Consider the following 27,901-nt stretch of genomic DNA (forward strand, 5'->3'; position numbering starts at 1 on the left):
TACAGTATAAAAATATACCAATTAACTATTTACAAAAATACAATAATAAATATAATGTTAAAATTGTTTAAAAATGTAATAATACCTCAATTCTATAAAGGCCTCTAGAAAAAAATTTGTTTTATAAAAATGATCAGTATACAAAATAAAATTGTCATTATTGTGCAATAAATGCAATAGTACATTTATATAAATATGATTAATATTTTTAACTATATACATAATGATGAATTTTACTGAGCATATTGAACTTTGTTAATTTTTTCTTTTTATCAAAAAATTAATGAATGTAAATTTTGAATTTGAAAAAGTATATTCTAAACTATATTCCTTTAACCAGTATAGTATATTAAAATTGTAAGGAATGTCATTAAACATAATACCAATTTAAATTCTTTTGATATTATGTACTTAAATATACAAATTAAGTAGTTAATGTATTAATATTTATGGAGTTTGTATGATTTAATAAAGCTTCATGTAAATTCAACTTTTATTTTTAATAAAAATATTGGGTTTTTAAGTTGTAACCGGACAATAGAGGCCTTGTGGTTGCACTGGTCTGCAAAAGTGATGTTGGATGATCATCATATGTCTTGTAATTCTAAAAAAATAAAAATAAATAAATAAATATGTTGCTTGATCAGTTACAATTTATTTCAGAGTTATATAAGTTAAAAAAATAAAAATTAATAATTTTATTAATATTAACTATTGTAAACATCAAGAATAATATTTTTTATTTAAGATTAAAACAAAAAATATTTTATATTGAACAATGTTAATCTAGATACAATATATGTTTTAATAATTTATAACTCTGACATAAATTACTGTACTTGAACAATGGACATATACAATAATGTAAATTTTAAATATAGATTTAAAATAGTTTGTTTTGCAGATAAAAAACATAGTATTTAAATCACCAATCTTGCTTTACACTTTTATCTTTTTATCAACATTTTCAATAAGTAAGATATTATTTAGCTTTGATAATAAAAAAAAAAATAGGTTTTAAAATAATAAATTAATGATAAGAAAAATTGAAATTTAATAAATTTTAGTTACATAATGATGATAATTCAATATAATTAATTTAATCATACAACACTTTTGATAAGTAAGATTATTTTTGTAGTATAAGAAAATATCCAGCATATTTGAATTCCTTTTAAAGTATTGTCACGTTCTAATAGGATTTAATTGAGATTAAAAAATATATATATAAAATATTAAGAATAAGTTTCTCTATACACTACATTTTTAATATAATAAATATAACATGCATGATTGGGCAAATGGATTGTAGGAAAATATAAATTTTTAAAAAATAAATAAGTGATTGTTAATGAAGAAAATGATCATTAATTTAGTTAAATTCTTCTTTTTTTAATCATATTTATTATTATTATTTTTTTTTTTTTTGTTAACCTGGCCACTAAGAAGATCCTGTCTCATAACTAATTCAAATTATTAATTTCTATAAATTAAAAATAAAATAAAAATGTAAGCAGGATTAGTCTTTTATACATATATTAGAAACATATATCAATAATAATAAATTTTAATAATTAAAATTAAATAAACTAGTGTAAAATAATAAACATTAACAAGCACTTTTTTTTTTACAAACAGCTTTGAAATAATATTACTATATACTACACATTAATTGAGCAATACAAAGCTTTAACCATGATAACATATTAATAGTGCATTACCTACTTAAATAGATATTAGTTATAGAGGTTATTAAATCTCATTAGTTATTTTAATTATTTAATATGTAATAATAGATACCATCTGAAAATTGTAAACTGAAATCAAAATAGATTTAATCTGATTTGAACTCATTTATATAATGCCAAAAATGATATATTTGCTATAGATTTTTTTACTATTATATATAAATAAGAAAAAATAATATGTTGATAAATTAAGTTCATTGACACATGTATTTATTGTGCAGAAAAATGTTATCTCAGAAGTGATTATTGTTATCATACTTTTGAGTTTAAAATTAACACCTAAATAGATGCTCTTTGTTAATATTATAAGAAATTCGTTTCGATTTTACACAAAAAAGTCTCTGATGCAACAGAGGAGTAAATAAATGATGTCATACTTTGTTTTTTAATGTCTTTTTTAAAGACATTAAACTTGTATTTTGATTGAATAATACTTTACACTAATTGGCATAGATCAATAGAACAACTTTATAAATATTTTAATGTAATTATATCATGCTGCTAAGTTTTATGTAAGCAATAAAACGGTAATAAATACTCTTATTTTTAACATCATGCAGTTAATTTAAATTTAAAATAAAATTGTAGTAGGTATATTAATTAAAGCATTTAAAATGAATGACATGAATATAATGAAATCATTTTATGATCATTCCATGTTTTTTGTTTGTTTTAATTAGATGACTTAAAAAGAATGATATTTTTGTGACCGAGAACATTAATTAATTAATAGCATTTCATTCACGAGGCCCGTATTTTTTGTTTATAAGACTTACTTGCTATAATATGATTCCACAAGTGTTTACTACTTCATTACGATACAGTACATAGTATACATATACTATTTAAATAATTTAAACGTTTGTAATGCATTTATTTGTGTTTAAACAAGAAAAATACAAAAATTCAATTTTTGCCGGTTAGAAAATGATTACAAGTTCATATAACTTTTAAGAAATCTAACAAAAGCTAAAAATATAGTAATATAGCCAATTAATTTTATTGCAATACATTAATACAATATTATGTAATAGTTGTGATAAGACAAATAATAAAGAATTTTCAGAACTATGCGATTAATTAATCATTAATTTTTGTACATGTTTTAGGCTAAATGTAAAAGCGGGCCCATATAGAATGCAAACATTACAATAATACACACACGTTAACCTACACGTAGCGTTTGGTGTTTTTAACTAAAATTTTGTCCATGAATGTAGAAATAAATATTGTGAACTCATAGTTCAGTCTCTGTGTTAATGCACAGTGGTTTGATTTATTTAAAATTATCGATACTGATGATGAAATTCTTATAAATAGTGCTGCTTAACTTGTTATGACAAGTATAATTAAAAAAAAAAAAGAAGCATAATTGAAAATTAAAAAATAGTCGCCGATTTCGAGCCAATGATATTCTGAAAAATCGCGTCCGTTATTGTGGGACAGATTTATTAAATGATTAAAGAATGAACGAAGAAGTTAATTTTTCAAATTTCTGTAGAATGAATATAGTGATTTTTAAATACTACTTTATTTAATTGGACATAATATTGCAAAAAGTGATTCGTACTTTAGAAAAGCTATACCTGTAAATGAAAGACTCCTCGTTTTACATTTAAAGTACTACAATCGGGCAAACAGTACAAACATCAAAAACTCCGACCAATAGTCGTCAGAAAACCTTTGATATTACCGCAACCATGAATTACGAGCGTGAGTGCTGTGTATACTACTATTTGTAAACACGTCCACATTATCTCTGATTTTCATATACGAGATGAATTTACGTGCTCTGTATTTAAAGTTTGCATACTACGTGGAAATAGTTATTTTACTATAGTTTTGATAACCATAATCATATTAATTCATTTTTATTGTTATAAGAAAACTATTTTTAAAGATTTTTACACACATATATTTAATTATTATTAATTTATACAAACGATAATGTAATTAATATTGACAATTCCATGGGAATTAATAGACAGTGACATAGTAAGGGTTCTATTTTATAAGTATTCCTTCACACACGTAATATATATGTACATATAGGTAGCAGACAATGTGAGTATAATATTATGTTACATAGAAAATCATAAATGCTATAAAATATAGAAGAATTCAACTTTATTAAATTATAGAGTATTAAGCATTTTTTTCACCTTACAATTTTTATAAGATTTTAGTCATAGTCAATGCATATTATATATTATATTGTTTTATAATTTAAATGATTGCGAATCAAATAAGTTATTAAACAAATATTTTTACAGCAGTTTTTATTTTAACTATTTATTTTTAATTTATTTATGACTTTTTTTTTAAATTTTTTATTATGAGGGAACATAAACATTATTTTTATTCTAGGCTATTTTCTCAATATTATACAAAATATTATACGAAATAATTTAATGTAGGTATAATATTGTTTAGTTATATAAGTTTACTTTATAAATATATTAAAGTAAACTGTTGTGAAAATAGGATTGATGTACTAAATTATGTAGATATGAGGGGAAGGACTGTCCGCACGGGTTAAGTACCTCCTCGTAGCGCCACAATTCACCACAAAAAAAAGAAAAAAATAGGACTGGTGTCAAACTTCAAGGGTTCAAATGGCCCAAATTATTATTATTATTTTTTTTTGGGGGGGGGGGGCTTAAGTCCCCTATTAAATTAATAAAAAAAAGCTTAACATTTCTTATAACTGACTTAATACTTAATTTTGAGGCTTGGTAATAATTAGGGGGTCTAAGTCCCCTATTTATGCTTGTGGTGTACTTAAACATATTATACTTCATTTGTTATTTTAATAATTTCTCTTTGATGAATTTAAATATGTATATAATGTTTAAGTTTGATTTCTAAATTCTTTGTATAGAATTTTATAATAATATAATAATACAATGATATATAATTAATAGTTTTTTTTTAATAATTTCATTATAATATAGAACAATAATAGCTAAAAAAAAAATCAATAGCTAATAAGTAATATATACACACACTCACACTTTATAAATTATTAAAGTTAAAATTAGCTAATCAATAGTAAATATAATTAATATCAAAATTGTTTTATTTGGTATTTTGTCACTATTTACTATTTTTTTTAAGTAACATGAATCATGGTAAAAATAATTAATTTAATACCATATTAAAATTTAACTATTTTGTTTTATTTTTACAAATAAAACATTTTTAACTCACAACACAATAAGTAACATTTAAATACCTCAATATTATTGGTTATTTAACAAACTATTGTGTAAAAAAAAAAAACATTTCTAATTCGTGTAATTTGTAATATTTTTATTTGATAGTAGTAATGGAAGGTTTTCATTGAAGATAATAGCTGATTGCTTACCTTCTTTTTCATGAGACTCAGATGTTGGTGCAAGTAGTTTGGGTTCATTTGGATTTCTTTCTTCGGGTTCCATGGAACTTTTTCTTACATACCGTGTACTAGTTAGAAGTATTCCAAAAATCATTGGTGGAAGTCCAGCAATTAAAAATGCTCCAGTATATGTTTTATATTTATCATACATCCAACCTAAATAAAAATGTAGTGCCAAAAGGTAAAAAAAAATACAAACTCAAAAGAAATAACTATGAACAGTCTAATAAGTTGTTTGATGTTCACATATCTATGCATCATTTTAATTTACCAGCAATTGGTGGTCCAACTGTCAGTGGTATAGAGCATAATCCAAGAATGCATCCAATAGCTTGAGCAGCACCTTTTTGCCCACATAAATCAAAAGCAATTGGTCCCATAACACTGACAAAACATCCATCAGCTAATCCCATTATTAATGTTATAATTATTAATATGGAAAAATGAGGTACTATGACTATAAGCATTGTCATCAAACCAATAACAAACAATGAAATCTAAAACATATAAATATAGATATAAAATAAAATATTACCAATTATGAATAAAAAACAAAGTACATGGCCACTATGTTTTTAAATAAATGTCACTAAGGGAGAAAGGGTAAAAAAAAGGCTAATACTCATAACTTAGGTGATTTAGAATGTACCTATACCAATATACGATACAATTCAAAATGATTGCAAAAATAAATTATAACCCAATGTATTTAAAAAATATAAGAATTTCAACAATAATATTTGAATGGTTTTTTTCATATACCTGTTGCATTATGATTCTATTGACTTGTTTACAATCAGAAATTGGTCCAGCAATTAATCTACCGATTCCTGAAGAAATACCAATACAAGTTACTAACATTTTGCCGTCGTTTTGTGGGAAAAGATCTTCAACAACTTTTACCTATAAATAATGATACATAAATATAAAAAATAACGATTACCAAGAAATTAATTTATTTGAATAAAGTAGGTGTCTAACCATATGGACATAAGGAACAAAGTATCCAAACAGAGCCAGAGGAATCATCGTGGCCCAAATAACATATTTAGGGTTTTTCCAGATATCAACATTGACCAGTGATCGAAGTTCCTCTGACAATGACTTATGTATATCAGATTTTTCCACTTTGTACGTAGGTTTGAACGCCAAAGAACAAAGCATTATGATTGCTGTTACCCCTGCTTCCCATCTATAAATATTATAAAATCAATCATTAAAATATCATCAATAAATCATGATTAAAACGTATGTTAATTTAAAGTATGATAGATTATACACTGATTGTATTTGATTTTTCATTTAAAATTACTATCGATTGATTGATTGATAACTATATACTAGTAATAATTGTGTTAATTACTTGAAGTCCACTTACTACTAATTCTATAGGGTTAAATTTGCCTGCGTTAGTGACTAATAAAATTCCATCAACGGTTACAATAGTCTAAGTTATTAATCATAACAAATTATAATTAATAATATGTAATATTGATTTATTAATCGAATTTAAATAAAATACAAAAAAAAAAAAAAAATCTGTGTTTTGAATACAAAGATTCTAGTCTTCTATTTTATTTTTAAAAATATTCTAAATCTTAAGAGAACAACAAATATTAAGTTTAATACTTACTAACCATTATATAATTTTCCAAACAAATTGTAGATAAACAGATACATTTTTTATCAATTATATAAGTATAATATATAACTTTAATAAATATAGATGATTTGTAAATGTGATAATATTAAATAAAACTGAAGAAGTATTGGCTGAACAAATGGATTATATCAAAATAGATAAATAAGTTCATCACCATTTACAACTAAATATTTAGATAAAAATGTGTAAATATTACTTAATAATATTACTTATGTCAACTTAAGACTTCAAAAAATAATCTTATAACCACTTTCTTAGTATTATAAAATTATAATTGTTTTTAAATAGTTGTTCTTAATCTAAAAAAAATATAATTTATGGACAATGGGTTAAATTTTAAAAGATCGACTAAATATTTATCATATTATAAGATGAAATCATCGTAGAGTTACCTTCAATACAATTTCTATAGAGGACTTATTCAGATTTCAAATACTATTAAAAACTTAACGCAACAGATAATATTTTCATATTTTTAATTGATAATAGATCAATTGCCTTTAATATTAACCCAACCCCTCAACATTGATAAAGCGAAAACAAAAAAATTTTGCATGTCAAATGTAAAAATAATACCGAGACGTTGTTTTATAATATAATTTTTAGTTGACTATAATTTCATGAAAATGCCAATAACATATCAAAATATAAAAAAAATATTTTCTATGCAATACAGAACACATCTGGTCAATGATCGTATCGTATGCCTATAATGAGGCCTAAAATTTAAGTATTAATAATTATTTTCTTGCAGAAATTATTCAAATTCGGAAAAGTTGAATGTTAACAAGCAATTTATAACAAATTTAAATTATTACAATAGTCTTTTTTTTTTCGCGAGTTGAAAATGTTCATCTAACAGAATTTATATTTTTTTAATTCGAATCAAATATTTGTATATATGTTTAAGTGTCGTAAGTATTTCAAAAACGAATCTATAAAGAAAAAATAAATACATTTTTAAGATAGTTAGTGGGATAAAAAATATACTGTTGAAAAATACGATGAAATAAAGTTCATAAATCAAAAATTATTTTTGATTGGTCAATTTTTAAGATAGGACCAAGCTTTTTAAGTCAAAATTGTTTGAAACAATAAAATAATTCAAATTTGAAGTAAAAAATGGGTAATTTAATAAATAGATTATTATTCAATTTCACATTTTTTAAAAATTATCAGAGATCTTCTTTTTATAATCAATTTACTAGTGATCACATAGTGATAAGACTCTTAAATATATTTCTTTAGACGGATTACATTTGTTTGAGTCCCTCCCTCTAACATACAATTATTAGTGATAATAATTAATTGTATCACAACTATTATATAATGTATACTATATTATATATCAATCTTAATACTAATAAATAACATTTGTTTTAAACTAAAATATTTTGGTTATAAAAAAATACTAACCTTAAACATTTGTCTAGACCAAAATGAACAAGTAGATAACTTACGAAGTATGGCATAACCATAGTAAAACATGAACTACCAGCAGTTACTATGCCATTAACAAGTCCTAGATAATTTTTGAAGTAATGACCAAGAATCGCCAATGAAGGAGTGTAGGCAAACGATGCGCCAATACCATATAGTAGGCCATAAGTAATGTATAAAATTTCCACCTAAAATTTAAATAAGGTCAATATTTAGACAAAAAAAATTATAATTCAACAATAGATATAATATTTTAATAATATATATATGTGCACATTATTGATACGAAATAAATCCGGATTTTCAGACTATCGGATTTTTAAATTCAAATTTTAGATTTTTGGACTTTAGAATCCAAATTTCAAGTTATAAAATTCTAATCAGAGTTTTAAATTGTTTGTATAAAACCTAAACTATTTCTCTATATACTAACTAATTTATTAAATACCTAGTTAACTTATTCTAATTATAATCAATATATATAAAACCATCCTAATTTTAAAATTTGTCATCAATATTTAAATAATTGTATAAAGTTACAATAAAATATATTATATATTATATAAAAAAAATATTTATTATTAGTTATTGTTAGTTCAGGATTTTCGGATTTCGAATACCGAAAATTCGGATTTCAAACTTGGGAAAATCTGAATTTTTCCCATCACTAATGCACATAGATATAAGGAGATAATATAACATTTAATTATTTATTACTTTATTAGTTATACCATAACAGAAGTAATAAATTAAGTAAAATTGCTATTAAATCTAGTTTACAATTTTAAAATTTAATTGTGTTTTTCTAGACTATAATATAAAAAATATGAAATATTAGTTAAAATCTTGACGAGTGATACAAAATTACAAGTATTTTGTTATCATAAAATAAAGTTCTAAAAAACATTTGCGGTAAAATAATAGACATGTTGACTTTTTCTCTTCATCAAATAAAGCCGCTATAACCATTACTACTAATTTTTTAATATATAAAAATAAAGAGTTGTGATGATATATTGATATGACTTAATCGTATGACGTTATAGGATGTATGAATGATTTTTTTCATAGAAAAGTTAAGGAATACAATTTTATTCAAAAGGACATTAATTGCAATATTTTTATGATCTTAGTTTAAACATTTTCATGATAATATTAGGGCTGAAGAAAATAGATATTTAAGGAGACTCTCTTAGCATCCTAAGTTTAAATTAAGATAAGAATAATTTATGTGTAGTCAGTGAAAAATGCCGACATACAGGGTCTCACCATGTTTTATTAATTCTTATTTCAGTAGTTATTAATAAAATGTTTTCAATTTTTATTCTTTAAATTGTATTTTGTGTTAGAGGGACATATATATATATATATATAATAAAATATTTTTTTTTTCAACCCTCTATCAGCTAAAAAAAAAAAAATTATCCAGTTGTTCTTATTATACAAATTTAAGTATTATAATATTGTGTAAGACATTATTCCAAAAAACTTTAATGTAACATACGTAAATATCCGATAAATATTTCCTGAGTAATAGCTATTTTAGTTTCTAAAGAAGAGATATGAAAAATCTCTTAATTGTATATTTATTAACAGTAATAAATATAAATTATTATAAGTAGGTAGCTTCTACATTACGCATTAGATTACTACAATTGTTAAATTCTGATGTGAATAGTAACGTATCATAAGCGTATCGTCGCTTTAACATTAATAATTGATATGAAGATACTTATTTTTTTCTCTTGAATTTCTTATATCACTTACTCCATGTTACTACCAGTGAACTGGTGACCGTGATATTATTATTTCTTGATCTTATGATAATCAAAATCCAGGAATAATACGACTGTTATCATGTTTTCAGAGGAAAAATATAAATAAATAATTTATAGTCAATATGGTAACCGTTATTTTGGATACATTTCTGGTATCTATTAATTATAGAATCCGTAATATTTTGTCGAATGTCCGGTGTTATTTTTGAAAGGCGAAGATAATCCGATGTTATAAGTATCGGATAGTCGGATATTTTATATGTATGTTGCATTAAATTAAAGTTTTTATAATAATATCTTACACAATGTGATAATACTAAAATTTTTAAAATAAGAATAACTGGAAAGTTATTTTTTTTTTAAGTGATTAAGAAGGGAAAAAATATATCAGTAGTTATATAGTATATGTGTCCCCCTAACACAAAATACAATTGAAAAAAATAAAAACTAAACATTTTTTAATAAAAATTACGAATAAAAATTGGTAAAACACGTTTAGCCACTCTGTATAATTCATACTTGATAAATTGAAATTTGAAGAAATCTGAAGATTAGTTTTCGGTTGGAAAACGGTTATGTAAAATAAAGCACATCCATCATTTGAAGAATGAAAATTATGTATCAACAGAAAATGTATCGTAACCAAGATTTTATCGTTTAAATTTAACACATAAATATAGTATTTTATAAGAATTAATCAATTCAATTGTATGGTTAAATTTATAAAATAGAAAACGACAAAATTGAAATGTCAATTTCTTAGTGTCTAAAATAAAAAATAACGAATAATTGCAATACCTAGTTAATGTTTAAATATTGTATTTCTAAGTAAATGTTACTAAAAAAAAGCAATAGGCATGCATCTAAATAAAGGAAGGAATAACTGTTACAATAGACGTACGAAATATCAATCAACTAGAAATTTAATTTTTGATATAACACTATATCATTATAATGTATATATATATATGTATATATCATTATAACCATTAAAGATCGAAGTTCACATAAAATAGGATTTTTTTTTTGTGCCATCAACTAATTGTATTTAATAACTAATTAATAACCGTAATTATATTTATATAGATATTTACTATAATTTTATAATTTCATAACCATCCTATGTATATCAATATTGAATATATAAACTGTATTTTTGGCAATCTGCATGGGGGTTCGGTAAATAAATTTGTTATAAATATATACTATCTTGCTAATAATTAATAAATAATATGCCAATGAATGTTCTAACAGACAAAAACTTATTACAAATAAGGTATTCTTATAATTAGTAAAAAGTGCACATAATAAATGGCAAAATGTATTCTTTGATGTCCGTTTGTTTTCTGTACCATAAATATAAATAAATAAAGTTTAAGCTATCACATTTTTTTTAAATATGTTAAAAAAAATAAGAATCAAACAATTTAATAATATATTTAAACATATATAAATCAATTGTTCTAAGAGAGAAAATATAAAATAAATAAGGCCATTGATTAAATATACTGTATATTAAATTATGTAATTATATAACGTATATTTGATCAATGATACGGCAGTATATTTAAAATAAAAAATATTATAAATGGTTTAAAATATAAATGCTTCAAAGTTATTTAAATGTAATATACTCGCATCAAAGCTAAAAATATTAATTTCACGATACTACTCGTATTATTTTTTAATTTAATATATTGACATTTTATCTTACCTATACAATAATGTAATTCTAAGTGATCCTAAACCTAAGTATTTATACACTAAAACCCTTTTAAAAAATCACTTTAAATTTTAGATAAAGGTACGCATTGTCGATTCTCTAAATTGTAAATGGTTAGTTGTCAAAAGGGTCTGAAATAATGGATTTAAAATGTAAAAATAAATCTAAGAAAAAGTAATGAATTTAAGAAGTACACTTTTTTCTATCTTTTCTTAGGAATGGGTTGCTAACTCAAAAAACTTTTCTTTATTTTCGTTTAAGTTTGGTGATAAATTTTTATAATTATCAAATAATCTAGGATGACATGGGATATAGTAATTATAAATTACATTTAAGTTTTCAAAAACGTAAATTTGCATTAGATTTATCTATTTGTGCGCCTCTTTATAATTTGTTTCTGAATACTGACTTTAATTCAGTTTTATTATTATCATTTATAACCAATTGTTATCAAGCTATTTATTATAAGCTTCATCCACCATGAAAGCAACTTTAAATACAAATAAATATTATTACTTACTTGATGTGTGAAATATGATGAGATTAATAAACTAGAAGTCGCGATAAAACCACCTATAAACGTAGTTGTTCTGATTCCAATGCGGTCATTCAGCACTCCAGCAATAGGTGACATAAGGAATGTAGTTCCTACGGTCAAAGAACCGACTAATGCTAAAACCAACATATGATGGTGAACATTTTTAACACTTATAATTCTCACAACACTGTGCAAGATGAATAATATATATTTATAAATTATTAAAATTTATACTAAATAATTAAAAAAATAATGATTATCATTTATGGAGAAGGAAGGATTTTAATGAATTTTCTATCAAATACGGTGAATACAATATTTTATCCAGGACACTCCTTAGATTTTTCAGTTTATTAATAATGTTATTTTGTAGGACATTTTATATGGACAATACTACGGAAAAATATGTTTATTATTACATTTCAGGGACAAATTAAAATGATAAAGGTTAACTTCATCATGGTCTATCAAAATTGTATTGTTATATCTGAAAGTATATAATTAATTGTTATTAAATATAATTCTACTGGTCCTTTGATTCATTCATGTTCATGTTTTCAGTTAAATAAATACGATCACGAATACATTCAAATTCAAATGTAGGTTGATTAATATCAAAAATATATACATAGGTACACTGAAAACTTTTATTTTAATGTAATTTTTTAATTATAATTCAAATTATTTTTTTTAAATAATAATAAATAAATTATATATTTTTATATATTCTGAAAAGTTTGAAAATCTCAAAGATGTAAATAGATGGTTTCTGGTATATTATGAAACGATTGAAATAACAACCAATAATACTTCAATATACATTACTCGTAAATTAATTTATCATAACGAATAAAATAAAATTGTATTCTATATTTAATGATATATATGATTCTAATTATAAATAATTTTCCCAACATCATTTTCTAATATAATTTACTACATTAAAACAAATGAGTTAATGTAACTTAATTCTTATTAGTTCCTCTATTATAAACTGGAAAATCTTTGTGAAACACTTAGTGCATAAATATGGTATATATTAAAATATAATCTCTTCGAGATTCCCCAAATAAAATACAAGTAAAAAATTAATTCAATAAGTTTATCATTTGTTCGAAAGATAATAAGTGAAGAAATGTAAATAGTTTAAGTAGAATATTATATGTAAGTTTAAAATATAAGTGTTAGTTAAACATATTTACATTTTTCGAGTATACAGTAAATAAACGGATATAATTTAATATACATTTAAATAATTCCTGTAATATTCCTTTATACACAGTACCGCGAATGAGTTTAAATGTAAATATAATACAGAAGCATCGCCATTCAGTTAAATAGGTATAGAATAACTAACGTTTTAATAGGGTATTTAACAGTGTTTGGAAATAATATTTATATGAATATACGACTTACATGCTTTTGAAGAAGCTTCACTGACGCCAGCATCTTCAAGTCTTTTTAAGAGGAAAACATACGTCACTGAGTACGAATTAATAAAGCTAAACACTAGACCATTAACAACAAAACTGGCTAATACTACGAAAATTGATCGCACATTTGCTTCAGATCCATTTTTTTCCCGTTTGTCCATTTTTTAATATTAACTGTAGGTATTCCAATTAACAGCAAGTGTCAGTCTAAAAAAATAAATAAATAACTTTAATAAACTCGCTAATAAATTAATACAAAATCCGTAAATATTTTATTAATCTATTATGTGGCTATACTAATAAAAAAATAATATTGAATAGAGCGAAATTCCTAGGTCGGGTGGTTATTTGATAAATGCTGGTGCATTCAGAACGAACTGCTCTTATACCATTGGTAATTTCTCTAGAGAATTTAAGTTTTTAAAATTACAGTTTCTTTTCGTAGAGAATGAATAAAAAAACTCAAGAGTAAGATACAAGCATATACCTATTATATTTGTATATTGATCAAATGCATATTTGCTACGTCGTTAATGGCATACAAAGAAGGGTGAGTGGATGGGAGGTTCACGATAAATCACTTTCAAGGAGTAAAAAAAATCTCGTTTCGAAATAGTAGGAATGAAAAATATGCACATCATCAATATTTCAACATATGTATAAAATGCAGTATTTGTCAACTGTAATGGAATCACAAAAACATTAAATTTTCGTCCGAAGAGGTATAAAAAAAGACGTTTGGTATTGACAAAAAATATGTATATAATTTAACTTTCTTAATTATGATTATTTGAATTAAAACTTATTATTAAATAGTAATTTAAAAAATTTTAGTATGTTTAATTAATTTTTAAGTATAGATGATTAATGTTAATTTAATGTTTCAATATACACCAAATATTTTTTTTTTAAATCTCAACCATATCCAAGCTTATTTTTTACAGATAAAATAAAATATAAATATAGGTAATTTTATTAAAATGTAATTAAATATTTAATATGTAAGTACTTAATAAAGTACTTTGATATTTTAAAATATCAATGTTGCATACTAAGCATAAAAAGTATCTGGTAAAATCAGTAAAACTATAAATTAGCTAAAAGAGAATCGGATATATGGTTGAAAAAGTGTACCGTGAACATGTTCACTAATTTAGTCCAAAACGTAAAAATAATACATCAAACAACTATATAATAATAAAAATTTAAATTTAGTTACATTAAACTTCGAATTAACGATTAATTAGTTTAATTGAGCTCATAGTTAAGTTATATCATTGTTATTTATATTTATTTAGTAAAAAAAAACCATTCATGTAAATTATTTTGCATAATTAACATTTAGTTTAGACAAATATATGTATAAAAAAAAAAAAATATTTATCGAAATAGATCTAAGATAAGCATACTCTACTTTAAAAGAAAAAATAATATGACACTTCGGTAAAGTTTTAGCCCATCATTATTGATGATTATGAACATTTTACATCTGTTTTTAATTATTGAAATAATAATTTATTGTACTTTAAAATAATATTAAGGTGTGTTATAAAAATAGAATGATATAATTATGAAAACCTAGCTTTTTTTTATATTAGGGTTAATAACGCTGTTAAAAAATATATTTAAATCAGTTATTACAAAAATTATAGTAACATCAATATGTTTATAATATATTATATATGTTCAAAATACAGATACATATGAATGATGAAATGTCAAGAATAATTCCATGTGTTTAAAAAAATATTTGAACAGGTGTTCAAGTTAGGTTAGGTTGAACAGATGCCAAATGTAAAGAGTTTGATATAAAAAGGTCAGATATTGAAATTTAAGACTACTAATTTTCTATGCTTATAAATTAATGTTCGATGTACAATTAATAGAAATTGATTATCTATAGAAATTGTATTTTTATTCAATAATTCAAGGCAATTCGTTTATATCATTTATTACAAAAAATTAAACAAGGATAAAATATTAAATTGAAATTTTCATATTTACTAAAATATTGAGTAGGATTATTCATTGTTTAAACAATGTAAGATGCGTTATTTAATATGATAACTTTTTTTTTTTTTTTATCTAATCACTCTATAATATATGAAAAACATACCAAAATATCATAATGTTGACAGGATTATTAAATAATAGCAATTGCCACATATATGAAAGGTAAATTTTATATGAGTACTACTTTTATAATGAAATATTTAGAGTAAAATTGATTAAATTATTATAAATTACATAGAAATTATTTTAATAATTAATTAACATATTAATATGATATACTTTTTTTTTCTCAAAATTAAGTTATTCAAAACATAATACACCAATACCTAACGTACAGATTTTTTAACTATATGTGCTTTAACTGTTAAATAATATATTTATTCCCTCAGTGTGCCAATAATGAGGAATACTTCTATCAGTAAAATATTTGCTCATCCACTGTCGAGCCTATACAGAAGAAAGATATAATTATAAAATCCCGGACAACATGCATGAAGCCCTAGGACCAAACGAGAATAACCTCAACAAAATAATAACCTTTTTTAAATCAATTAATATGTATAATTTTATTTAATAATAATTTTTCTTTAATATGTTCTTATTATAATTCTGTAAGCTAATAACCATGTTGTTGAAGCTATATCACGAATAAAAAAAAAAAAAAAAAAATAAAAAAATAAATTTATTTGATTAATTTAATTTCCATTGTTATTAAAACTTTCCTTTATTCAATAAAAAAAAAAAAATAAAATAAAAATAATAACAATAATAAGATATGTAAATATCATACAATTGATTTTAATAAAGTAATACTTTATTGGTAATATGAAAAATTAAATCTGAAAGATGTGATGTGGAAAAAAAATTATAGAAAAATATCCGATTATAGAAGTAATAATTACCAACATTATTAATTGTTATATAAATATTTTATTTCAAAAATTATATTTGTTGTCTAATAATAGAACGCGTAGGTTTGTGGAAATTGTTATAGATTGACTTAACAATGGCAAAACACATTAACAAATTACTTAGTGTCATAATTGTTATTATGGATTTTGAATATTTATAATCATAAGCTATTTAGCTAAGTCTCAAAAAAGAACGATTTGAGTTAGTTTTTTAAATAAACAAATTTTTGATGATTATTTTTAATGTTTGTACTAAAATTCATTCTAATAAAATATATTTTTAATTTCGCTATTTTAGTCTTGCTATTTAAATATAAATATTTAAATTCTTTTATAGGAATACCTAATCAATTTTAGTCAAAATGATGGATAAATGATAAGATATTTAATAGTATATCTATTATATTGACCGTCGCTAAAAATAATTTTTAAATGTGTTGAGTTTTGAAATTAAAATTACATTTTTCAGTTTTTGAATTGCAGAAACAATACAAAAAGCACTAGGAGTTCTATTTTGATGCCATACTATTTCCGTACACAAATACGAGTATAGTAATATTATACAGAGAAAATTTTGAACATATATGATTTGAAAATGTTTAAAAATTACTTAAAAAAAGGCGTTTTGTGAAAAATACTATCACTTGCACCACTTCTAATAGAACTAAAAAAATATACAATATAGTAATTGTATGTAAATAAGTCTTAACATTGGCATTGACTGACACGGTCATTGATATTGAATTCTGTGGTACAATTAATTTTTATCAGATAAATAATTGTTAAATAACATTGATGAACTTACACATTATTTTAACCCAATCAAGTTCATCGTTGATATTTTATTTTATTGGTTTTAGTTTCTTAATAACATTTAAAATTTGAAAATTATAAATTGTATTGAATAACTATTTTTATACATTATCTACATGCTAAATCTTATCAAAAATATTTATGCTCTAAGATCTATCTTTAGTTAGTAGAATTATAATTCTATGAAAGAGTAAATAGTAAATTATTAACCATTCATTTCAATTTCGTTCCATGTAGTATTCTGTAAAACAATAAAAACAATTCTTCGAAAGGGATATAATCGAAGAAATTAAGACCCAAAAAAATTAATTTTCAACAATTATCTTGAGTTTATATTATTTATTTATTTTTTAATATATTTAATATTATTATTTAATTTATCGATTTTTGTATAATTATAAATTAAAAAAATGTTTGTAGGAGACATGAATAAATAATAAAAATAACTGTGTTGATATTTTCTGTGTAAAAATCCGAATAAAATTTATGTTGACATCTTCTTAATATTTATCAGTGTTAGTATGAAAAGTGGTAAAATATACCGTAAAAAAATGAAATAAGTATAAAGTATTCCGATCAAACGCAGATAATATGTTTCTAACTCAAATTAAACAATATAAAAATATGGACAATTGTAAACTGGGCCCACGATTACCTTTTATGTTGTAAATTCGGCCCCGAAAATTTTAGGTAATTAAGTTGGTAGATTGTAAACTCGGCCCGATAATATTTACAAGTGAAATAAAATGGCGATGTATAAACCGCAAATGCACAGCTTTTTTAAAAACGTTTGGAATAAATAATGATATTACGGAGAAAAATGGTGATCATCTGCATGAACCTATCAGGTGCCAAGTATTACAACGACAATGTGTTACCACCGTGGCCAAACGCAAAGGAACTGAGGATATCTGCAGTAGGCCAAACAAAATTGTTTATAGTGCAGTAAATAATGTACCTGACACGCAAGATCTACAAGTGATATTCGGTATGTTAAAAGGAATATATACAATGCCTCCTAGTGGTGTCCTCTGGGTAATGCTAAAAGGTTCTCAAAAATATTATAAGAAAATTATATGTACATTTTTATCCGGGTCGAGTTTACACCTAAATTATTTTTACCTGAAAAAAACACGGGCCGAGTTTACAATATACCTTTTGAACATTTTTTTTCCTCGGGCCGAGTTTACAATCGCCCAAAAATATTTACTTGATATTCTGTAATATATCGAGGTTCTACACAATATATTTTAGTAGACACTAAAAAGGAATAATAAATCTTTGTTTATATGTAACACATTTTTAATTACTAACGGAAATAAATAATTAGACTTTTATAGTATCTGAAATGGCATATTTAAGACTAAAGGTTTTTCTTCAAACAATAATAATATAAGGATTACAAAAATTATTAAAGTAAAAAAAAAAAAAAAGAGTATCACAAACTACAAAATAAACACGTACTAGATTGAACAGAAATACAAACTTAAATAACGATACAAAAATGCTATCTATATTTTTCACAACGATAAATTCTAACGAAATATATATTCCATAATAATAATAATAAGGGTTATTATTAAGTGTCGTAATAAATTCCTGTAAATATGAAAATCGAATAGATTTTTAAATATTATTTACAGGTCATAAGAATTTAAATTGCGCCTAAAAGAAGAAATTTTGTGAAAAATTAAAAATAAACTTGGCTATAATTAAATGTAACAGTGAAAATAATTGAATAAATTGAAAAAATATTCATTCAGAAAATAACTACTTTATATATGAAAAAGAGCTCGATAAAAACCGATAAATAATAGAACATTTAATGAGCTACACAAATGCAAAAATTTGTTTATTTTAATACTGTTGAAAATAAAATTTAAGAGTACGCCCGAATGATGGAATATTTCGTGATGAATCAATATTTAATATTTTTGGTACTGATATCAAGGAAAAGTTTTAAGAAAAATGTATTTGGTCGTAATTCAAAATACCTATTTATAATTTTACTAGATATTATACATATGTTAAATTAAATTAAGTGTATTTCAATAAAATAAAATATATTGGCTGTCTCAGTAGAAATAGTATTAAGTATATGTAAAGAAATAATATTGATATCCTAGGTGAATTATTTTATCATATAATAGTTCATAAGTAATCGAAAATTACTTAAAGGTAAATAAAAATTTATTTATAAATATAATTTATAAAATAAACATGATGTGTCTTAATTACAATTATGTTTTTATGTGTTGTTAATTAATAAAATAATATTTAAGTACTCACATGTATATATTTTAATGATAATTGATTTATTGTCAAGATATTTGAAAATTATTAAACATTAATTATAAAAAAAAAATAATTACTTATAATAATATTAATAATGAGAAATAAGTGTAAATTAACCAAATATATCATACAGTCAGTTTAACATTTTGTAATAAGCATTTTAATAAAGGTTATATAAGACACGCTACCACGTGTAACACGTGCTACTACAACTCACAGACTGAACTAACTCGCACTGAACAAAAATCGACGATAGCTATAGTACCCAACGTATATTTTTATACATGCGGGAAGCCAGGCGTTCCTAAAGTGCTTATAACCAATCAATAATGTATTTATAAAATCTTAAGATTCTTAATATTTCTCTAGTTACTTTAATTACTATGCATTCAGTATATTTTACAGTTCTAATGAAATATAAATTTTTGTGTTATAAAATAATTTATCTGAATTATTTAAATTATAACAATTTATTACAGCGAACAATTAAAAGATATTTTAATATCGATTTAATGTTAATGTGAATAGTATAACTTGTACATACATTGGTTAAAAATGACGTTAACATACCTATAGTATATCTAGAAAATAAGTAGATTTCTAAATTGTACTTGTTTTATTGTTTACCATTGATCATAAAATAATATACCTAAAATGTAAAATAATTTGCTTATTAAACATAGTTTTATGGAAAAATAAAATATTAGGAAATATATTAACTATGTATAATTAATTTTACTCTTATTACAAATATTTTATAAGTATATTTTTATTATAATAAAATAAGTACGCAAATAATATTTGTATATTTGTATTTTTATCCATAAAAATAATAATACAATTTAATAAAATTACTAAGTACCTATATTTTGTATAGTTTAAATGTATACTCAAAAATAATTTTGGTAAGCACTATAAAGTACCGTGAGACAAGACGTATAATATTTAAAATCATAGGGTTTATTGTACTTTGATTCTTGGATACACGTACGACATGCTATAAACGAGTAAAATGATGCAATACAAATAATGCTTATATCATTAAATTTGAATTATTTTTTTATTAAAAAATTAATAATTAATATGAGTGATCATAATAAGCTAAATATTGCTTAATAAATATATTAAATACGTTTATTTATGCACAAGAAAATCCAAAAATTAAATAAATATATAATATCCTCAAAATTATATTTTCAATTAAAAGTTTAGGTTATCATTTAAAAATAAAATGTTGCTACTATTTATAGTGTAACTAATAGCCTAAATATTCTAGATATAAGTTATGATAATTTTATATTACATTGTTGAACAATTCGTCAGATTATTGTGTTATACCAGAGGCGTATTTAGACTTATTTCTAGGGGGAGGAGCTGACTCAAATTTTTTCTTTTATCCAGGCTCAAAATTTACAAGTCAAATTTTGGTAATATTTATATCGGGTGAATCCTTGATATTTGTGGTTTTTTTTTAATCTGATGTCGGATCTACTTAAAATTAACTTTTGTGTAGGTATTTTTTAACACCTGTCTGTGTTTTGAAAGTTATGTTTGTGTTTTATTTGATTTTTCACTAAGTATGGACCCGATAAAAAGCCCAATTCAGTATTCATAGCCACGCGTGATTTGATTTCGTTATAAAATGATCCACATAAAAAAAAATTTAAATGTGTATCTCACATGCTCGTATAATCGATTCCTTAAATACGAATTCAGGAGGGGGGGCGATCGCCTCCTTCACTCATTTGAGTCACTCCCTCCCTAGAAGTAATACCCCTCCTCTCAAGGTGAAAATTGGTTGTTTTGACTAAATTACTTTAAAATTTTAAATCAATTAAATCGCATGTTTCAATTATTACATTATTTGTAATTTATTTATTTTATGCAAAGTGGAAGGGGAATGTTCAAAAAAATATAATCATAAAAGTTTGGCCCATTAATCAGTAGAAAAACAATTATACATAATCATTCAAATCGAATTTATAAACTGTGTGATATTCATTATGAACACATTGTAATTTAAATTTCTTAATATTTAATAAATATTTATTTAATAGGCATACTATATTATTAAAAAATCTGTTTTCTCAGACAAATATTTCGTAAATTTTAATAATATTATCATAACACTATATTTCTTCTAGTATTTGCGAAGGTGTATTAGAATTAGATACGGGCAAATATAAACCTACACATTATTTTAACTTTGATGTTAGATGTACATTAACCTGTAAAACATAAATCATACGACAACGCAATGCAGTTAGATTTCACATTCACAGAATTCCAGATAAAATTATTTTTTTCTGGGCAGCATGCATTTATAAATGCATATTCTTCAGTGACAAACAATAAGTGGTCTAACCTGTTATTGAATGAAAAGAGAAGCTATATGGAATATAGACTACAAGTTGCCTGCAACTCTGAACTCAATATAGGCATGCCATATGACCATATTATGTTCCTTTGCTATAATGTAATATGTATATCAATCTTAAAGTAGGTATTTAATATGTATTGAAGTAATTAATATTATATATGATGTATGATGGTCAACAATATGTTGAAAAATTATAACAATGTGTATGCACGATTTTCGTGTTATAATATAAAATTCTGTGATTGATGCGTGATTTTTTAAATATTTCTAATAATAAAAAATAAATAGTCTTAAGACCTATAGTCCTTTACTTAATAACTAATTTATATTTATAATGTAAAAGAACTTATAAAAAGTGAACCTAGAACGTAAAACGTAAAAGGGACATACATATTTGTTTGCATTTAATATAGTCTTATATAGTTTAGTTCATGCACTAGACAGCGTTTTGTTATGTTACCTGAAGTTAATTTACTTTGTCATAAATGCATGCAACCAATAGCAAAAAATAAATATAAATACTAGATCATAAATTAGTATATAAAATTATGCCTATATTAATTAAAAATTAAAAAAAAAAAAAACTATTTTTAAAATAAATTTAGGACTTTATGTAAATTTAATGAAATTTTCGAAAAACTTAATTTAACAGTTATTTAATATATGTACAGAAAATTAATTTGTAATTTAAATATGCTTATGACTGTATATATAAACCTATGGTTTGTCAAAACAGTTTACATTATAAATACATATTGTAAATGGGCCAGCTAAAGGGGGGGGGGAGGCGAAGTGTGCCCAGCACTTTACCAAAATTACGCAACTAAAAATAATAAGTAATTTTATTTTTGAGCAACAATACTTTAATGTTTAGTAATTATATTTATGTTCAATATGTTAATTAGTTATAAATTAATATATGATGTCCCTAAAAGCCATAAAGAGTATGTCAATATAATTTTAGATAGTTCAACAAGCATACGTGAACAAAAATTACCTTTTGTATCTATAATTGATGCTAAATTTTTAGGATAACGTGTCTATTATATCATTAGAAAATTCAGTAGAAACTTTATTATCTATATTTTCTTATAATAATCAATCAATAAATGTCAACATTTAAGTAAAATTACTTTTGAATCTCTAGTAGTTATAATTGATTTAGCAGACCTTGCAATTGGCCAATTCAACTTGGTCAGGCTGAATATATCGATAAAATAAAAAGTGGGCGTTGTAAAGTTAATAGGTAATCTGGTAGGCGTAACGAATTCATATTCATGAAAACTTATTTATTTTAATAATTTTATTGAAATCAATATAATAATAATAATAATAATAATAATAATAAGAGGCTCTAGAATTAATCAAACTATATGCCAATAGTGACTTTAAATATTTTATACAAGTGTCTAGAAGTACCTTTACAAATAAAAAACATATTTCACACCAAGTTTGGCATTTTCTTGTGCCGAGACTGATTGCGAACAAAAACATAGAAATTGTGAGCATAATTTTATTTTATTTTTATCAACAAAATATTGTACATAGAAGTGTAACATGGTTTGATTTCAGTATTGAAGTACTTTAGTGATATTACATTATTATAATTATTTTTTAAAATAATTTCAAGACGTATTTTTCATAAGAGTTTTCAAATTCTTAGTTAAAAATATATTATTTTAGCTGCACTAATATTTGAATATAGTTTTTCAAAATTACTTTTACATAAATACACCTCAAAATCAATATATATGTTACTAAATACAGTGAAAGCTCTCAATAGTGGACACTTCTAAATACTCTTGCAAAAATGTATGCACATAATAGGAGTTAGTAATAGCCTCTGAATGGTGGACACTTATAATAGTGAACGTGGACACAATAAACTGGTACCAAATTAAAAATTACCTCTCATAAATGGACACAGTACATGTACGTATCAAAAAATAAAATACTATATTTATTTGTTATACATTAACCTATATTTTATCTTATTTCTATTTGAAAAACGACATATGGTTCGGTTATGTGTTTGGTCGTTAGTTGTATGCAGTATATTGGGTGCATTTTTCGTCCGATATAGCAGAATATGTAATGGAACATGATAATGTTGCAAATTTGATCATATTCTCAGAACTTGTACCGAGTACTGTTGAAATTGAGGACTATATTTCTATAGATAATAATATCCTTACAGAAGACAATACTTTAATAATATCAGATATAGTTAGTTGTAATCTAGACAATTTGAGTGAAAAAGAAACCGAAGAAGTTGAAGAAGTTTGGAAAACAATAAATAATTTAAAAACATATTTTAAAAATAAAGAAAATGAGATCGCATTATCAATGGTAGCCAATTTACAAATTCATTGTGAAGAGCAGAAAATATGTATACAAAAAAAGATTAGAGATTTTTTTAATTGTACATAACCATTGAAAATTTTTATAAGCATTTTTATACTAATTTTTTAATACATACATATTATATATATAATAAATAATAAATTAATATTCCAACGTATATATTCATGTACAATGTATAACCTATTCTCTATAGTGGACATTTTTTATTTCCCTGTGGCTGTCCACTATATAAAGGTTTCACTGTAATGAAAACTTAAAAAACAAAGTAAAATATCTTATATTATAAGTATAATGTAATATTTTAATTGTGCCTATCCAAGGTATACTAAAATATACTTAAGTTATATATATGTATATATTTCTATATTTGTCAACCTATACAGAACTAAGAAATAACATCAATATAAATAATTATATACAGTAGAACTCCAATCATTCAGACTAATTAATGTCAAAGGTGGTTTGAATAAGCAAATATTCAAATGATTGACATATGGCATATTAAAAGCTATAAAATTGTATAAATATATTGTATGGATGTATTTAATAAATATGTGTAATATTATTTGAAATTTGTTATAATAAGCAAATAATTTTATTATTTATATTTAACAGTAAAATAATAAGATATAAATAAAATAGCATATTTAAAAAAAAAAAAAATTACAAATAGCTGACTTGGCACATTCTTTATTTTATTTTTAAAAATTATGATATTTTGGTTTGCTTCATAGTTAACTTTCTCTTTAGAGCAGCTATGTTTTTTAATTTCCTTAACTGTAATAATTGAGTTATGTTCGATTCTTCTTGCCTCTCAAACCTTTAAACGCCAAATCTAACGCATCAAAAACTTCAGAATTAGATGTGTCATTTTCATCTTTAGTCAAATCAATAGTTTCATTTTTTTCTCCTTTAGTATCATCTTTTTCAAATAAGTTACGAACTATTCATTATCTGAAAGCAGTGGCATAGCTAGAAAAAATATTTTTGGAAGGAGTTTTAAATTTTAAATTCTTTTTCTTAATTTATCATTTAGTTTGATGAAACTGTAAAAATTGTTTAATTATGACATGATATAACATATTAAATATATGTCTAAAAATTATTGTATATCTTACAAAGTAAGAGACATTTCGGGAGGGGGTTATAACCTTTTAGTCCTCCCCTATCCAGGCTATGCCGCAGCCTGAAAGTATTTGATATCCAGGATCATTTATGTTCATATGCAACCACTCATTTACATTCTCATCATCACAATAATACAAACAAATAACGTGAACATAGTTTAAACACTCCTGCATTTCACTTATTTCAAAATTTAGTTCCATGTTTTGGGTGTCTTCAGCTTGCTTCAGCAACTTTTTTCATGAAATTTCCAAAATGCAATTTTGTACACATTTCCAGACAACTAGCATGAAGCAGTAACCTGATTTACAAATTAAAAGACCAAACTTTATTTTTCGTGTACAGTTAATTGGAAGTCTAGATGATTGACGTTCGGATAATTGGAGTTCTACTACATATAATATTATATAAACTAATTTTAAAATCAATTTTAATTTAAGAAATAGGTTATGTAAATTAAGTAATTAAGAAATAAATAGATTTTTTTTTTTTTTACAATTTTATGTAACAGTTACAAGCAGCCTGAACAATTCTTAATTTCAAAATAATATATTTTTAAACATTTCATACAATTTTTTTTCTGCAATTAGATTAAGCCAATGTAAATCATTATTATTATAAAAAAATTACTTACCTATGGTTGGAAGAATTTTTTTTTTTTTGAAAGAAGAGTAAAAAAAAATGTTTTTATGGTTGCCTTTTAAAACTATTTCATACACATTAAAATGTCATTGATAACAAACTTAAACACCTACCAACTCATTCTACTAAGATAACAGAGCAGTATTAAGTATATCTGATAAATAGTTTAATAATAATGTTTTATTACATAGTTAATTCTGATATTAGTATAAAATGGTATTCAATTTACATAGTATGTATAGAAATTAAGACGACTGAAGTTATCTCCTTGAATTGTTAGTAAAATTATTTGCAAAGAAAAGAAAAAAAAAATTCTTAAAACTAATAATAATAATAGTATTTAAGCTATGTTCTAGAGTAACTGAGCATCTAAATTAATATAAATATGTCCATATTAAATTGGCTATAGCAGCGATTCTCAACTTGTTGTGCTTGAGAATACATGCGTGTTAAATGAAAGATATAGAAATAACAATTGTATTACTTATTAACAAATTAATAAGCATGACTATATCAATAGTTATAAAAAAAATTGTTTGTAGTGATGAACATGATAATTTAGAAAACTAGTAGGCGGTACTGGACCATGAGAATGTAGAAAACCGCTAGGCTATAGAATTACTACTAAAATGTTTGGTACCAATTTAACACTAGATTTCAAATTTCACATAATAAGACGCGTTTTGAATTTAAGTTTTGCAATTACTAGCATAGTAATATATACGTTGAAAGTTAAAAATGATTAAAATTTAAATTACACGATTAGAGATGATAATAAGTCTGATAAACAAGCCGGTTGGTCGATTGTGTTGTGGTCACAGATATATAAACATACGTATGTTTATATATCTGTGGTTGTGGTTATCCTATTGTTGAGACAACAACCATCCAAGTGGTTAATACATCTCGATGTTAAAATATAAGATAACAATACATCGAGTGAGATAATGATAAGACAGCATCGAACAAAAAAGTAATGCAGTGTGTTCCAACTTCCGCGTTAGAATTCCATGTTAAATTATTTTATTTATTTTTTACTCAGAGATGTTTAAATAATATTTCGTTCATAGTCGTAATATTCATAAAAAAATGTTCTTCTAAAGAACCTAAATTAATGCTGTTATCACTTGAGTATATTATCAATCAGTCACGTACCATTAATGATTAAAAATCGAACCATACAAACTTCACTTAGTTAAATACGTTATTATTTTAAATAATAAGGCAGTAAAATACTAAAATAAAATTATTATTTATTTATTAATATAAATTTATTATTGTTTTTAAATTAATATATGAGTTGTTAAATATTGCATTTTTAATTCCAGTTCTGCCACCACCCGGCCTTTCGCGTACCACTATGTAGTCTTTTGCGTACCATTAGTGGTACGCGTACCACAGTCTGAGAACCGCTGCTCTAGACGCTTGTTAAAACGGCCCTTTTCTGGGCCAATATCCGTACAAACCTATTCGGCGCGCTTACACAAGTGTCCGCTGTTAAAGTGATCACGGTCGATTCGCTCGTTTGCTTAAGTCTGCCGTCGACCGCGTATCCAATTCTCTATCGCACCTGCTCAGGTCCGATACCGCAAGCCACGGCCGCTTATTCGAGCCAGTCGTGCGGCCCGGAATAATTTT

The 27,901-nt window shown here is 23.7% G+C and overlaps 1 protein-coding gene across 2 annotated transcripts; it reads right to left on the bottom strand.

Annotated features, from left to right (window-relative positions):
* Positions 1 to 437: 437 nt before the first annotated feature.
* On the bottom strand, positions 438 to 27,003 carry LOC112687559 (monocarboxylate transporter 10). Of its 2 annotated transcripts, none has more exons than XM_025560306.1 (9): positions 26,256 to 27,003; positions 13,704 to 13,927; positions 12,270 to 12,421; positions 8,225 to 8,436; positions 6,127 to 6,337; positions 5,908 to 6,048; positions 5,417 to 5,642; positions 5,116 to 5,301; positions 438 to 604 (listed from the first exon to the last, which is right to left on the bottom strand). In XM_025560306.1, the coding sequence occupies exons 2-9, from the start codon at positions 13,879 to 13,881 to the stop codon at positions 588 to 590; spliced, it is 1,323 nt and encodes a 440-aa protein (XP_025416091.1). In that variant the 5' UTR covers positions 13,882 to 13,927; positions 26,256 to 27,003; the 3' UTR covers positions 438 to 587. The 2 variants fall into 2 exon arrangements, with proteins under 2 accessions (XP_025416091.1, XP_025416090.1); XM_025560305.1 differs by lacking the exon at positions 26,256 to 27,003 and adding an exon at positions 19,747 to 19,785.
* Positions 27,004 to 27,901: the final 898 nt, after the last annotated feature.

Source organism: Sipha flava, unplaced genomic scaffold (genome assembly GCF_003268045.1).
Source record: "Sipha flava isolate LNK unplaced genomic scaffold, YSA_version1 35_pilon_pilon, whole genome shotgun sequence".
Classification (NCBI taxonomy): Eukaryota; Metazoa; Arthropoda; class Insecta; order Hemiptera; family Aphididae; genus Sipha; species Sipha flava.

What these genes read in the sequence shown, in the direction of transcription:
- LOC112687559 (XM_025560306.1), bottom strand. Translation starts at nt 13,881, where the DNA reads ATGGACAAACGGGAAAAAAATGGATCTGAAGCAAATGTGCGATCAATT. An exon ending in ATAGAATCATAATGCAACAG is followed by an intron (nt 5,643 to 5,907) that starts GTATATGAAAAA and finishes TATATGTTTTAG; the next exon opens with ATTTCATTGTTTGTTATTGG. An exon ending in AGTTGGACCACCAATTGCTG is followed by an intron (nt 5,302 to 5,416) that starts GTAAATTAAAAT and finishes ATTTTTATTTAG; the next exon opens with GTTGGATGTATGATAAATAT.